The sequence below is a fragment of the Siphateles boraxobius genome, unplaced genomic scaffold (genome assembly GCF_051911475.1).
Source record: "Siphateles boraxobius isolate OS27281-9 unplaced genomic scaffold, OSU_SipBor_1 115, whole genome shotgun sequence".
NCBI lineage: Eukaryota > Metazoa > Chordata > Actinopteri > Cypriniformes > Leuciscidae > Siphateles > Siphateles boraxobius.
This window is the reverse complement of record NW_027508717.1, coordinates 435,001-447,500: the sequence shown is the minus strand read 5'-3', so window position 1 is coordinate 447,500 and position 12,500 is coordinate 435,001. Positions and strand designations below refer to the sequence as shown.

General features: G+C 47.4%; 1 protein-coding gene and 1 long non-coding RNA gene across 4 annotated transcripts in view; one reads left to right on the top strand and one right to left on the bottom strand.

The window, feature by feature from the left end:
• The window catches only part of wasf1 (WASP family member 1), an 84,584-nt gene that overhangs the window by 37,440 nt on the left and 34,644 nt on the right, over positions 1 to 12,500 (top strand). For all 3 annotated transcript variants that reach the window (XM_077200018.1, XM_077200017.1, XM_077200016.1), the window contains exon 2: positions 6,478 to 6,650. In XM_077200018.1, coding sequence (XP_077056133.1) covers positions 6,518 to 6,650 — 133 coding nt within the window. In that variant the 5' untranslated portion in view covers positions 6,478 to 6,517. The remainder of the gene's footprint in view (positions 1 to 6,477; positions 6,651 to 12,500) is intronic.
• Positions 1 to 12,500, bottom strand: part of LOC143707475 (uncharacterized) — a 22,867-nt gene that overhangs the window by 1,617 nt on the left and 8,750 nt on the right. The window lies entirely within an intron of this gene.

The window sequence follows — 12,500 nt, the reverse complement described above, 5'->3', positions numbered from 1 at the left end:
AAAAAAAAAGATCAAAATTTATATCTGGTGTCTGAATAATTTTTGGTTTGACTGTATATCATGCATTATTGTAATGCAAACACAGCCGACCGAAACTCTCACAACTGAGATTTCACTAGTTCAAACGAGACATAACTAGACACTGAGTGTTACATAAGAGCGAAAGTCTTGCGGACATCTCTCTCTCACACACACACACACACACACACACACACACACACACACACACACACACACACACACACACACACACACACACCCAATGTGAGAACCTCAGGAGACTCTAATGGAAACCAGCTGTTGGGCCGATCGCATCTACCGACATCCAGCGCTCTCATTGGCTGTGGCTGAGCCAGCTGCTCTCTTATTGGCTGCTGCATGAGCGTTCCACACTCTGTGATTGGTCTATGTCTTTATGCAATTTAAGTGTTTGCTAAGAGAGAAAGGGACAGTTTTAGTGCAGGAAATCAAATCACTCCGACAGTCAAGCATCAGATTTGAGCACCTCGACTTTATTTAGTGCTTTCAATACTTAGGAAAAGTTGAAGGGAAAAATAAAAATCTGTTGAGTCAAAATAATAAAAGCTTAAATTTTGATCTCTTTCTAGAATTTATCAGACTAAAAGTAAGTTTGATATTTTTCATATTTACAGTAACAAACAGCTATATTTATTTATGTACAGTAGCAGTACGGTTCTAAATGTTGGGGTCAGTACACAGTTTTATTTATAAAGGATACATTAAATTGATCAAAAGTGACACTAAAGATATGTATATTTACAAAAGATTCTATTTAAAATAAATGCTGTTCTTTTGAACTTTCTATTCATCAAAGAATCTTGAAAAATAAATGGTTTCCCCCCAAAAATGACAGTTTTGAACATGATAATCATAAATGTTTCTTGATCATCAATTCATCATATTATAGTGATTTCTAAAGGATCATGTGACACTGAAGACTGGAGTAATGATGCTGAAAATTCAGCTTTGATCACAGAAATAAATTACATTTTACTAGATATTCACATAGAAAACAACTGATTTATAGTAGAATAATATTTCATAATTTTCATATAAAAGCAGCCTTGAGCAGAAGAGACCAATTTTGCTTAATTTTGACCAATAGTGTGTATTTTTATGAAATTTTTAATCAGTTTAGTGGACAGTTCAAAAGAAGATATACTATTAAAATGATTAAATTATTGTATTAATGCTCTCATACAAAGTTACAAGACGAGCATCTGTTAAAAAACAAACCGGTGAAATAAAACACACCACTTTATTCACGATGCTGTTTAATTTTATATCACGGTCAGATGTATAATCATAAATATACAATATTCTTTCCCTCCAGTCTTTTTTGTTTTGTTTGCTTGACCTCAGCATGTGTGAATGAGCATGAGAGCAGAGCATGCTGGGATACCCGGGAGCGTGTGTGTTCCCAGAGGATGCTGGGATGTGTGAATGTTTGGGGGAAGGACAATGACCGACATCCCAGCGCGAGGTTGCCATGGTGATGGAGGGCCGTAAATGGGACGAGGGCGTTGTGTTCATTAGTCTCGTTCTCTCGAATATAATAATATCAAACGGCCATCGAGAACGAGCAGATATTTCATTTCATTCATGACTCTGGTCTCATTATGAATGGATCATCAGCCCATGAAAATATAAGGAACCCAAACCAACTCTATTAAAGTCCCCCTGTGGTGAAAATCAAGTTTATATGTCTATTTTTAATATGCTTTAAGACAAACCATGTGTAAATTCATAAGTCGACAGCATTGCTGAGTATTTCCTCCTTAAAACTGCAGTGAACCAAAGACAGTCTCAAAAACACGCTTTGAAATCGCTGGTGTTTCTGACGTCACAAACTACCTTGACCAATCAGATCAACGTGTGATCGTCAACGAGTGGATCTCTGAGTGAGTGAGTGAGTGAGTGGAGGCGGGGCTCATTTGCATATTCATAGTACCGTGAATACTAAATGAGGCAAAAGGGTGTCGAGTTACATTCAAGATATTTTAAGGCATGATGTTTTTTCAAGGAAAAAACATTGTAATTTTGGTGATCAGAAATGAGTTTTAAGGGATAATGCTGTTAAGGCATTTCACACAGTGGTGTTCTACCTGAATTAATAACTTTTAACAGTGTAGCAGCGCACAGATTTTTTTCTTTTCTCAAAAATACTTCAATTACTCTGTTGAATAGGTTATGTGCGTTTCAGTTTTAACAAGTCTTTTCTATTGAGGCTAATGCTGAAAGTCTGTATGACTTTTGTGTGACGTCCACCTGTGAATGCACACATGATGGCTGGATTGCGTTTACATTACCGATCACAATGCGTCCTGATCTCGTTGAACGGAGAACATTCCCATCAGAAGCGCGTTTACACTTGTGTTTTCAATGTGTGTGTGGACAACATCCGGATACAGGTCGCATGTTAATGCCAAGTGTAAACGCAGCCATCCAATCAAATGACGTGAAAATGCCGACGTTATTGTACGCCTGCTAGATGGCCTCGGTGCAGTCAAATCGAAATCTGATTGGCTGATTAAATCTGACTGATTTTATGATTGGTTAAAGCAACGGTTTCATTGCCATTCATTGTAAGCTACGGTCGCACTATTGATTCTTAAGGCCTCAAAGGCAGATTTTTTTGGCCATGGCAACAGATGATGGCTGAAATATGATTGGATAAAAGCTCTAACAGAAATATACACTCCGGGAAGCAGCGCAACCAAGAGAAAAGCTATAAAATTAAGAGAATGGACTATTGGGAATAATTTAACACTCATTCATGGGAAAAATATATTAAAGTGCAAATCAGTGATTCTGATAGTGCTTAGGCCAACGGAGAAGGCCTTGCTGGCCCTGTTGTAACCAATCAGCAGAGCCGGACAGTAACGGAGTACATTTACTTGAGTACAGTACTTAAGTACAATTTTGAGGGATCTGTACTTTACTCGAGTATCATTTTTGGGGAGTACTCATGACTTGACTTAAGTACATTTGAGAGGCAAATATTGTACTCTTTACTCCGCTACATTTCTATCCATAACCGTGAGTACCCGCTACTACTTCTAAAAAAGAAAAAAGAAAAAAAGAAAAATCTCAGAAACCCCTTAATTTGTCGTTTCCCCCTCAAACGTGATTGGATTGTGCAGGCGCCACTGATTGGGACCGTCTGTCAGCAATCACCTTCAGCTTTCCGCCTAAGTCAACTCCATGGTCAGATTTAGATAAGAGACGAAACAATGGATGAAGACGCAGCAGGTCCATCCTGGGAATGTGCCAACCCGTGGCCCCACCTCGCCAGACTATTTCAATTTTCTGAATTTTCTGAAATTTCTTAAATGTTGAATAAAGCAACATGGTAAAAAGATGAAAACGACTTGATTTTACTTTCAATTCCTTTAACATTCTCCAAGGTATTAACATTCACATTTTTCATAACTCCATGTAGGACGTTTCTGTACATAAATGTAAGCACCGTGGCAGTAGTAATGCAATATTTAGAAAATGTACTCTTGTACTCTAGATACTCAAGTACTTTTAAAAACAAGTACTTCAGTACTTTTACTTAAGTAGACATCTGACAGTAGTACTTTTACTTGTACTTGAGTAAAATTTAGCAAGGGGTATCTGTACTTTTACACAAGTAATAAAGCTGTGTACTCTGTCCACCTGTGCCAATCAGATCAACATGTGATCGTCAACGAGTGGATCTCTGAGCTGCTGTGAGTGAGTGGAGGCGGGGCTCGTTTGCATATGTGTATAATTGTATATATTATTATATATATTATGGGTCACCGAGCACATAGGGTCATCATTAGCAGTGGCAGACCGACAATCTGAGCTAGTCGCTACCAAGCTTCATTTTTCCTGCTGACGTTTCTATGATTCAAGAGTTATACATCATACAGAATGGGGTATTCGGAGACTGCGAGAATCAACTTCTCTCCCATGTTGCCGTGTACGATCGTAATGAAAGTTCTGTGTGACTGCCACTAGGGGGCGAATTCCGACAGTGTAAATAAGGGGTGAGCGGGCTTGTCGCGCACCTACATTTGAAATAACGAATTTGTACACGCAAAAAACGCAATATGTGAACGGCAACGGCCCCTTATGGCAACCGGACATTAGCCTAACCTCTCGTGAGTTAAAGGGATAGTTCACCCAAAAATGTAAATTCTGTCAGTATTTACTCTCCCTCTCCATAGGCTTCTAAGGGATTGAAACTTGTTCCCCGAAAAGTTATTAAAGACATTGTTAAAACAGTCCAAGTGACTACAGTTGCGAGAATACTTTTTGTGCAAAAAAAAAAAAAAAAAAAACGACTTTATTTCAACTATTCATTTCCTTCTCTGTGGGCCTCGAGTGAGTTCAGTAGTGTAACAGCGCAGCGCTTCTGTGTTGTACGTCACACGCATCACACACATGACCAGCGTCGGCCAATAGTGAGCCTGCGTGTGACGTAGCACTACGCTATCACACTACGCAATCACACTACGCTAACTGACTCGAGGCCCACAGAGAAGGAAATGAATAGTTGAAATAAAGTCACTATTTTTGTTTGTTTTTGTGCACAAAAAGTATTCTCGTCGCCTGATAAACTTAAGATTGAGCCACTGTAGTCACTTGGAATATTTTAACGATGTCTTTAATAACTTTTCGAGGCCGGCAAGTTCAATCCCTCAGAAGCCTATGGAGGAGTGATCCAGCTCTCAGATTTAATCAAAAATATCTTAATTCGTGTTGCGAAGATGAACGAAGGTCTTACGGGGTTGGACAACATGAGGGAGAGTAAATACTGACAGAATTTACATTTTCGGGTGAACTATCGCCTAAAGGGTAACTAAACCCTAAACCAACTTTTTTTCGTTAATGATCTGTAAGAATGGGGCTTTATTAGTACTGTTCATTGATTCAGGTAACTTTTTTGACATTTGTGTATAAAGTGTTTTAATTCTACAATATGGTGTAAAAACGTCTGAGTGCTGCCCTCTTCAGGTTGAACGGTGGCTACTGCAGTTGAATTTTCCTATTGGATGTTTGGGGTGGTTCGTGACGTAAGGGGTTGTTGGTGACATAGGCAAGTTCCATACAAACAGATGCGTCTCAGGTGCACGCCCCCCTCCGCTGGGCTCCGCCCATTTTTCCAGCATTTTTCAAATATTGCCAGTGGGTGGAGTCAGGCTCTGACCAGGGGTTTAGTTACCCTTTAAGCAGGGAGTCGTCGGAGTAGTGTCAGTCGTTTGGAGATATTTTAAGATAAGCGATTATGATAAAAGTAGAGCCGACTGCAAACTATGCTCTGCTAAATTGTCAAGAGGACTGCTGAGAAATATCTCCTTTAACACAAGCAGTTTCATCATTATACAAGTTGTATAGGGCTATTTACTTTGTTACAGTCAGAAAGTGAAAAACATCTGATGAAAATAAAACATTTGTAATGGTATTATTAAGTACTCATATTGGTACTTGGAATCGGCAAGTACCCAAAAGTAAGTACTTGTACTTGATCTGAAAAAAGGTGGTATCGGTGCATCCCTAGTCAGAACGTATTCAGACAGCAGGATTGTGGATCGCCGACAGTTCAGATATTTATCATGTCACATATCTCACGGGCGATTCTCTCAGATCGCGTTTTTTTGATAATTCACACTGCGTGATTATCACTCGAGTGAACGAGCACCGATTTACCTGTGATTTCGGGCATTTGTCGGCGATCTCACAAAACCTGTCGGGAAATGGTTCAGTGTGAGCTCAGCTCGGCATAAGGGACACTGGGTGGAGTTTGGCCAGGAGTAGTTGGCCAGGACTAGTTGGCCAGGTTACACACCTACTCTTTACGACAGATGCCACGGGATTATTAATGCACTCAGTGAGTCGGGCCTCGGCTTCACGGCTCATCCGAAGCACAAATGATACACAGGTTGAACTAATCAAACCATAGTGAGTCCAGGCAATGGATTATGGGTAATGTAGTTGATGGGATACAGGAGTCGGGAGGAGTGCCCTCTGGTGGAGATCATAAAGTTATTCTTTTTAAATTGTAAAAAAAGCAGAAAGTTTTCAGTTTGGTATAAGGTGTGTGTTACAGTGTGTTACATTTAATGTATAATCTATAATGTAATAATGTAAAATCTGATGTCTTTCTGTCTCTCTTTCTCTCAGGTGTGTGTGTGTGACTGTGTGTGTGTATATGTGTGTGTGTGTGTGTGTGTGTGTGTGTGTGTGTGTGTGTGTGTGTGTGTGTGTGTGTGTGTGTGTGTGTGTGTGTGTGTGTGATGTCCGTCTGTCTCTTTCTCTCTCAGGTATGTGTGTGTGTGTGTCACTCTGATGTCCATCTGTCTTTCTCTCTTTCGAGGGAGTGTGTGTTTGTGTGTGTGTATGTGTGTATCTGATGTCCGTCTGTCTGTCTCTCTATCAGGTGTGTGTGTGTGTGTGTATCTGACGTCTATCTCTCGCTCTCAGGTGTCGCAGTCGCAGGACGTGTGTGTGTGTGTGTTCCAGGATGCCGTTGGTGAAGCGCAGCATCGAGCCTCGTCATCTGTGTCACACGGCTCTTCCACACACCATCAGAAACGAGCTGGAGTGTGTGACTAACATCTCACTGGCCAACGTCATACGGCAGCTGAGCAGCCTCAGTGAGTGTGTGTGTGTGTGTGATGGGTAGGTTTAGGGGTCGGGTTAGTGTGTGTGTGAGTGTGATGGATAGGTTTAGGGGTTGGGTCAGTGTGTGTGTGTGTGTGTGTGTGTTTGAGAGAATAACGACTCGGTTACTAACGTAACCTCGGTTCCCTGAGAGGAGGGAACGAGTATTGCGTAAGTAGCTTACGCTATGGGGAAAACTCCTTTTCTCGAGAATATTGAAGTCTTTATGTAAAACGCATTGCAGCTGCACAGCTGACAGCAATGAACGAAGGAAGCTCGGTCATTGGCTGTGCTGCGGCAACTTGCTCGAACCAATGACGGGGCGACTCTGAATGCGCGACCAATGAGCGCGTTTCGCGCCCGCGCGCGTCAGAGCCCGCCAAGATGGGCGTGGCCAAGAGCTATTTATTGGGCGCCCCGCCCGAGAGTTCTTTAGGTTAAAACGACTGAAGCGAACTAACCAAGCACAAGCACGGCAGCTTACGCAATACTCGTTCCCTCCTCTCAGGGAACCGAGGTTACGTTAGTAACCGAGTCGTTCCCTTTCGAGAGGTCTCTCCTATTGCGTAAGTAGCTTACGCTATGGGAACACCATGCAAAACGCTGTGCGTGCTGAACTTCGCCTTATGATAGCCAGAGGCAGGTGCCTGAGCTGAAAAGCAAAGTTATCATCCAACTAGCCGGCAGAGGAGAGCTTTATATGTGGGAAAAATACAGAGCGGCTAGAAGGCGCTCAGTGTGACACAAGCACATACATAATCTAGATACGAACTCGTAGTTCAACTAGTATCATGCTGATAGTACATTGGAATGCAATGTCGGGACCTGTAGGTTGTAGAACCTGATAAATGTGGACGGTGAGGCCCAGCCTGCCGCCGCACAAATATCCTCGATCGGTATCCCGCTCGACCATGCCCAGGAAGAAGCCACACTCCTGGTGGAGTGTGCTTTGACTCCCCAGGGGCATTGAAGTCCCTTAGCTTCATAAGCCAGCGCTATAGCCTCAACTATCCAGTGAGAGATTCTCTGATTTGAAACGGCGGAACCTTTCGTACGGCCGCCAAAGCATACAAACAGTTGTTCTGTCTGTCTGAATAGGGCAGAACGGTCCAAATACACTCTGAGAGCCCTAACGGGGCAGAGTAGATTAGCGTCGTGTTCGTCTGCTGGAGACGATAGCGCAGTTAGGGAGATAACCTGTGCTCTGAAGGGAGTGGTGAGCACTTTAGGAATATACCCATGTTTCGGTCTAAGGACGACCCTGCAGTCGTTAGGTCCGAATTCTAGGCAGGCAGCGCTTGTCGAAAGCGCGTGCAGGTCGCCCACTCTCTTGACCGAGGCGAGTGCCAGCAAGAGCGCAGTCTTGAGCGAGAGCGGTTTAAGGTGCACGGTTCGGAGTGGTTCGAACAGGGGCCCTTTAAGAGCGTCTAGGACAGTAGCTAGGTCCCAGATCGGCACTGAGGGGGGGCGTGAAGGGTTCATCCTCCTAGCGCCCCTTAGGAAACGAATAATTAGGTCGTTTCTTCCCAATGGACGTTCCATAACAGGGTTGTGTGACACTGTGATGGCCGCCACATATACTTTGAGCGTGGAGGGGGTGCGGCCCGCCTCCAGAAGCCCTTGTAGAAAAGCGAGTACGTTCGTAATCTCGCATGTCTCAGGGTTCAGGCCCTTGGCATTATACCAGTCACTGAACACTTTCCATTTCTGGGCATATAAGCGTCTCGTGGAGGGCGCCCGCGCCTCAGCGATGGTTTTTAGCGCTCCGCTCGTGAGGTTCCTGGGAACCCGTTGAGGGGCCATGCGTGAAGGGCCCACAGATCGGGGCGGGGATGAAATATCATCCCGCTGGCCTGACTGAGGAGGTCTGGCCTCAGTGGAATCGGCCGTGGTGCAGATTGCATTTGCATCAGATCTGGAAACCATGTTTGGTTCTTCCAGAGTGGGGCTATCAGAAGCACTGCTTTTTTCTCCTCTATGACCCGACTGATGACCTGTGGCAGCATCGCGATCGGGGGAAAGGCATATAAGGGGCGGCTCGGCCAGCTCTGGGCGAGCGCGTCCGTGCTCTTCGTGAAGAAAAGAGAGCAGTGCGCTTTCCCCTTGGAGGCGAAGAGGTCGATCTCCGCTTTGCCAAAGGTTTTCCATAACCATTGAATCGTCAGCGGGTTGAGAGCCCATTCTCCTGGGAGTATCTTGTCTCTGGATAGCATGTCTGCCCACTGGTTCAGGGCGCCTGGCACATGCGCTGCTCTCAGCGAGCGCAAGTTGTGCTGGGACCATAAAATGAGTCTCCTGGCCATTGAATGCATGGAGCTCGACCTGAGTCCACCCTGGGGATTTATGTACGACACTACCGTCATGTTGTCCGTTCGGACCAGGACGTGTTCGTTTTTTAGATGTGGAAGCAGGGCTCTGAGAGCCAAAGCGACCGCTTTCATCTCCAGACAGTTTATGTGTAGGCGCTTCTCCGGGTTTGACCAAAAGCCGGAGACAGGCCTGCCCTCGTAAAGGGCCCCCCAACCTATTTTGGAGGCATCTGTCGTTATCATCTTTCTCCTTGTGTTCACACCCAGACTCACGCCTGACTGGTACCAGTCGGCGGCTTTCCAGTGCGTCAGGGCTTTTATACAGCCGTGGTTTGCTCTGATTAAAAAGTGGCCCGAACGCCACGCGTGAGTAGGGACGCGGCTCTTGAGCCAGCGTTGGAGAGGGCGCATATGCAACAATCCTAGCTGGAGTACGGCCGATGCTGAGGCCATGAGACCGAGCATCCTCTGAAACCGCTTGACGGGGGCGCGCGCGCCCGCCCTGAGTGATGTTGCAAGGCGCCGGATGGTGAGCGCGCGCTCTGATGAGAGACGCGCTGTCATTTGCATCGAGTCTAGAACTATTCCCAGGAAAGAAATCCTCTGGCTGGGAGATAGTATGCTTTTTGCAAAATTGATTCTTAGACCCAGGCATTCTAAATGGCTGATAATCCAAGATCTGTGTGTTATTAACTGACTCTCTGATTGTGCTAGGATCAGCCAATCGTCGAGATAATTCAGTATTCGCACTCCCCTTCGTGAATGTACGGGGAGCCAGGGACAGGCCGAACGGAAGTACTGTGTACTGGTAAGACTGTCCCTCGAAAGCGAATCTCAGAAACGGCCTGTGATGAGGCGCTATTGGAATGTGAAAGTAAGCATCTTTCAGATCCACTGAGAGAAACCAATCTCCTGGGCGTACTTGCGCGAGGATATGCTTGGTTGTTAACATTCTGAACGAGCGAATCATTAGTGCTTTGTTCAGGTGTCTGAGATCTAGGATGGGGCGGAGACCACCATCCTTTTTCGGGACGAGAAAATAGCGGCTGTAAAAACCTGCCTCGCTCATAGAGGGGGGAACAGTTTCCACAGCGCCCTTTTCTATTAGTTTGCGCACCTCGGTGCGTAGAACCTGTGAACACTCCTTTCTCACTTTCGTCTCGACCACAGTCGTAAAACGTGGTGGTCTGCGAGCGAACTGGAGCGAGTATCCGTGCTTTACTATATTCAATACCCATTTCGGCATATCTGGAATGTTTTCCCATGCCGCTGCGTGTACAGATATGGGCTGAATACAGGCTAGGGGCGGGCCGCTGTGACGTAGGGACCCGGCCAGCGAATCGCCTGAGCTCGTAGCTCTCAGAGGCGCGGGCGCGCGCTGAGCAGCTGAGTGAATGGGCGCGTGTGTGCTTACAACAGCGCGCGCTATGTCTGTAAAACTCGCAGCCTGAGCTGGGGTTGTGTTTGACACTGTAAGGACAGTATTTATAAGTGGGGGTGCATAAACAGTGGTAGGCACACGCGTCACTTTTATAATGTTTCCCGCTTTTACTGGGGATGAATTCATAACTGTGTGAACAGTGCTTGTGTGTAGTGGTGCGTACATGACCGTAGGCACGTGATCTACATTCATGGGGCGCGCAGCCTGAGCTGGGAATGAATTTGGCACTGTTTTGACAGTATCTGGGAATGCACACTTTGTGGACATGTGAACCCTTAGTGGCACAGGCAGAAAAAGACTCTTTTTGTGTTTTCTGTCCGTCGCCGTAAAAACGGCGTTTGTTTGCAGGTGAGCGAGCTCTGTGACTGGCCCATTGACTGCTGTATGGACATTCCCAGCCGCCTGTAAGGGGACTGGGTAATGTTTGAGCTTTTGCAGAGAGAGTGGTCCGGCTTTTGCGAGACACGCACTCTCTCTTCTAATTCCTGTGGCTAGGACAGCTTTCGAGGCTCAGGGTTCAGCACAATCTTGGGCCGAGGACCCTGTCGCTCAGGAGGCGGCTTGCGGTTGTGGGAGCGCGAGCGGCGTCGAGCGTCAGCATGAGGCGCGGGCTGAGAGGCGGTGGGAGCTGTTCTAGCCCGCTGCGGCTGTGGCGGTCTCTGTCTGCTCTGCGATGAGCTGGAGCGCTTGGGCAGGAAATGGCGCATAGCTTGTGAAGCGTTCTGGGCCTCAGTGAAGCGTTCGGCGAAACCTTTAACCGCCGGTCCAAACAGCCCGCTGGTGGAGATAGGCGCGTCGAGAAACGGCGCCTTATCCGCGTCCTTCATCTCCGTCAGAGTCAGCCACAGATGGCGCTCGAGAACAGTCAAATTAGCCATAGCACGGACAATAGACTGGGCGGAGGCCTTCGTGGCTCGCAGAGCTATATCAGTTGCGCTGCGTAGGTCCTTAAAGGCTTCGGGTTCGGGGCCAGACTCGTCCATAGAGCGGAGAAGCTTAGCTTGGAACACTTGAAGTACCGCCATTGAGTGAAGCGCTGATGCAGCTTGGCCGGCGGCGGCGTAGGCGCGACCAGCGAGAGCAGAAGTAGTTCGGCAGGGCTTCGAGGGGTGGGAAGCTTTGGCTTTCCATCCGGTGGTGGAGGGCGGGCAGAGATGATTGGCCACGGCCTCCTCGAAGGGCGGCGTTCCCTCGTAGCCTCTTTCCTTCGCGCCGTCCAGAGAGGAGAGCGACGAAGAAAAAGAAGGCTTCAGACGCGCAGAGTGGGGGGCTTTCCATGACTTGGTGAGTTCGTCATGAACCTCCGGGAAGAAGGGAGAAGGCCTTTGCCGAGGGGCCTGCTGGCGCCCCTGCAGAAACCACTCATCCAGTCGGCTTCGGGTTGGTACTTCGGGAGAAGACCAATCGAGCCCGAGGTCCCCTAGGCCTTCGAGAGGACGCGGATAATCTCCGTATCCATGGTGGAGCCCCCGCTCGTGCTAGATAGCATCGACGGGGCGGGGTCGAGAGTGGAGCCCCGCCAGTCGTCCGATGCAGCGTCGATGGACAAGCTGTCATCCATTCCCCCATCGTCCTCGGACGCGCCGAAAGTCACAAGGCCCACCGCTCTGCTAGAGGGCTGTAGGTCCGGCTGGGTGAACTGAACCGGCGGTGGGGAAGGTAAGAGCGGCGGTGAAGCACGCGGAGACTGGCTCGGCGTGACGTCACTGAGCTCCGGTTCACGAAGCCTCTGTGAGCGGCGCTTTTTCTTAGTGCGCAGCTCAAACAGAGGGGTGGCGGCGATGGGCTCGCTCACGGCGAAAGCGGCGAGGCGAGCCCGCAGTGCGGAGAGACCCAGGTCATCACATTCCCGGCATCCGGGCTTGGTCAAAGCAGCTTCTGCGTGGTCCCGGCCCAGGCAGCGAGCGCAGATGATGCGACGATCCCCGTCCGGGAGAAGGTCTCTGCACGACGCGCAGGAAGGCATTTGAAACAACGCCTCAGAAAATGCTCTTTTACAAGTGTCGCGGGGCGAACAGATGTAAAGATACTTGCGTGTGTGGCACGCCGGATGGCTCAGTAGGATGGCGTTCGAAGGCGGCTGAAGGTGCCGA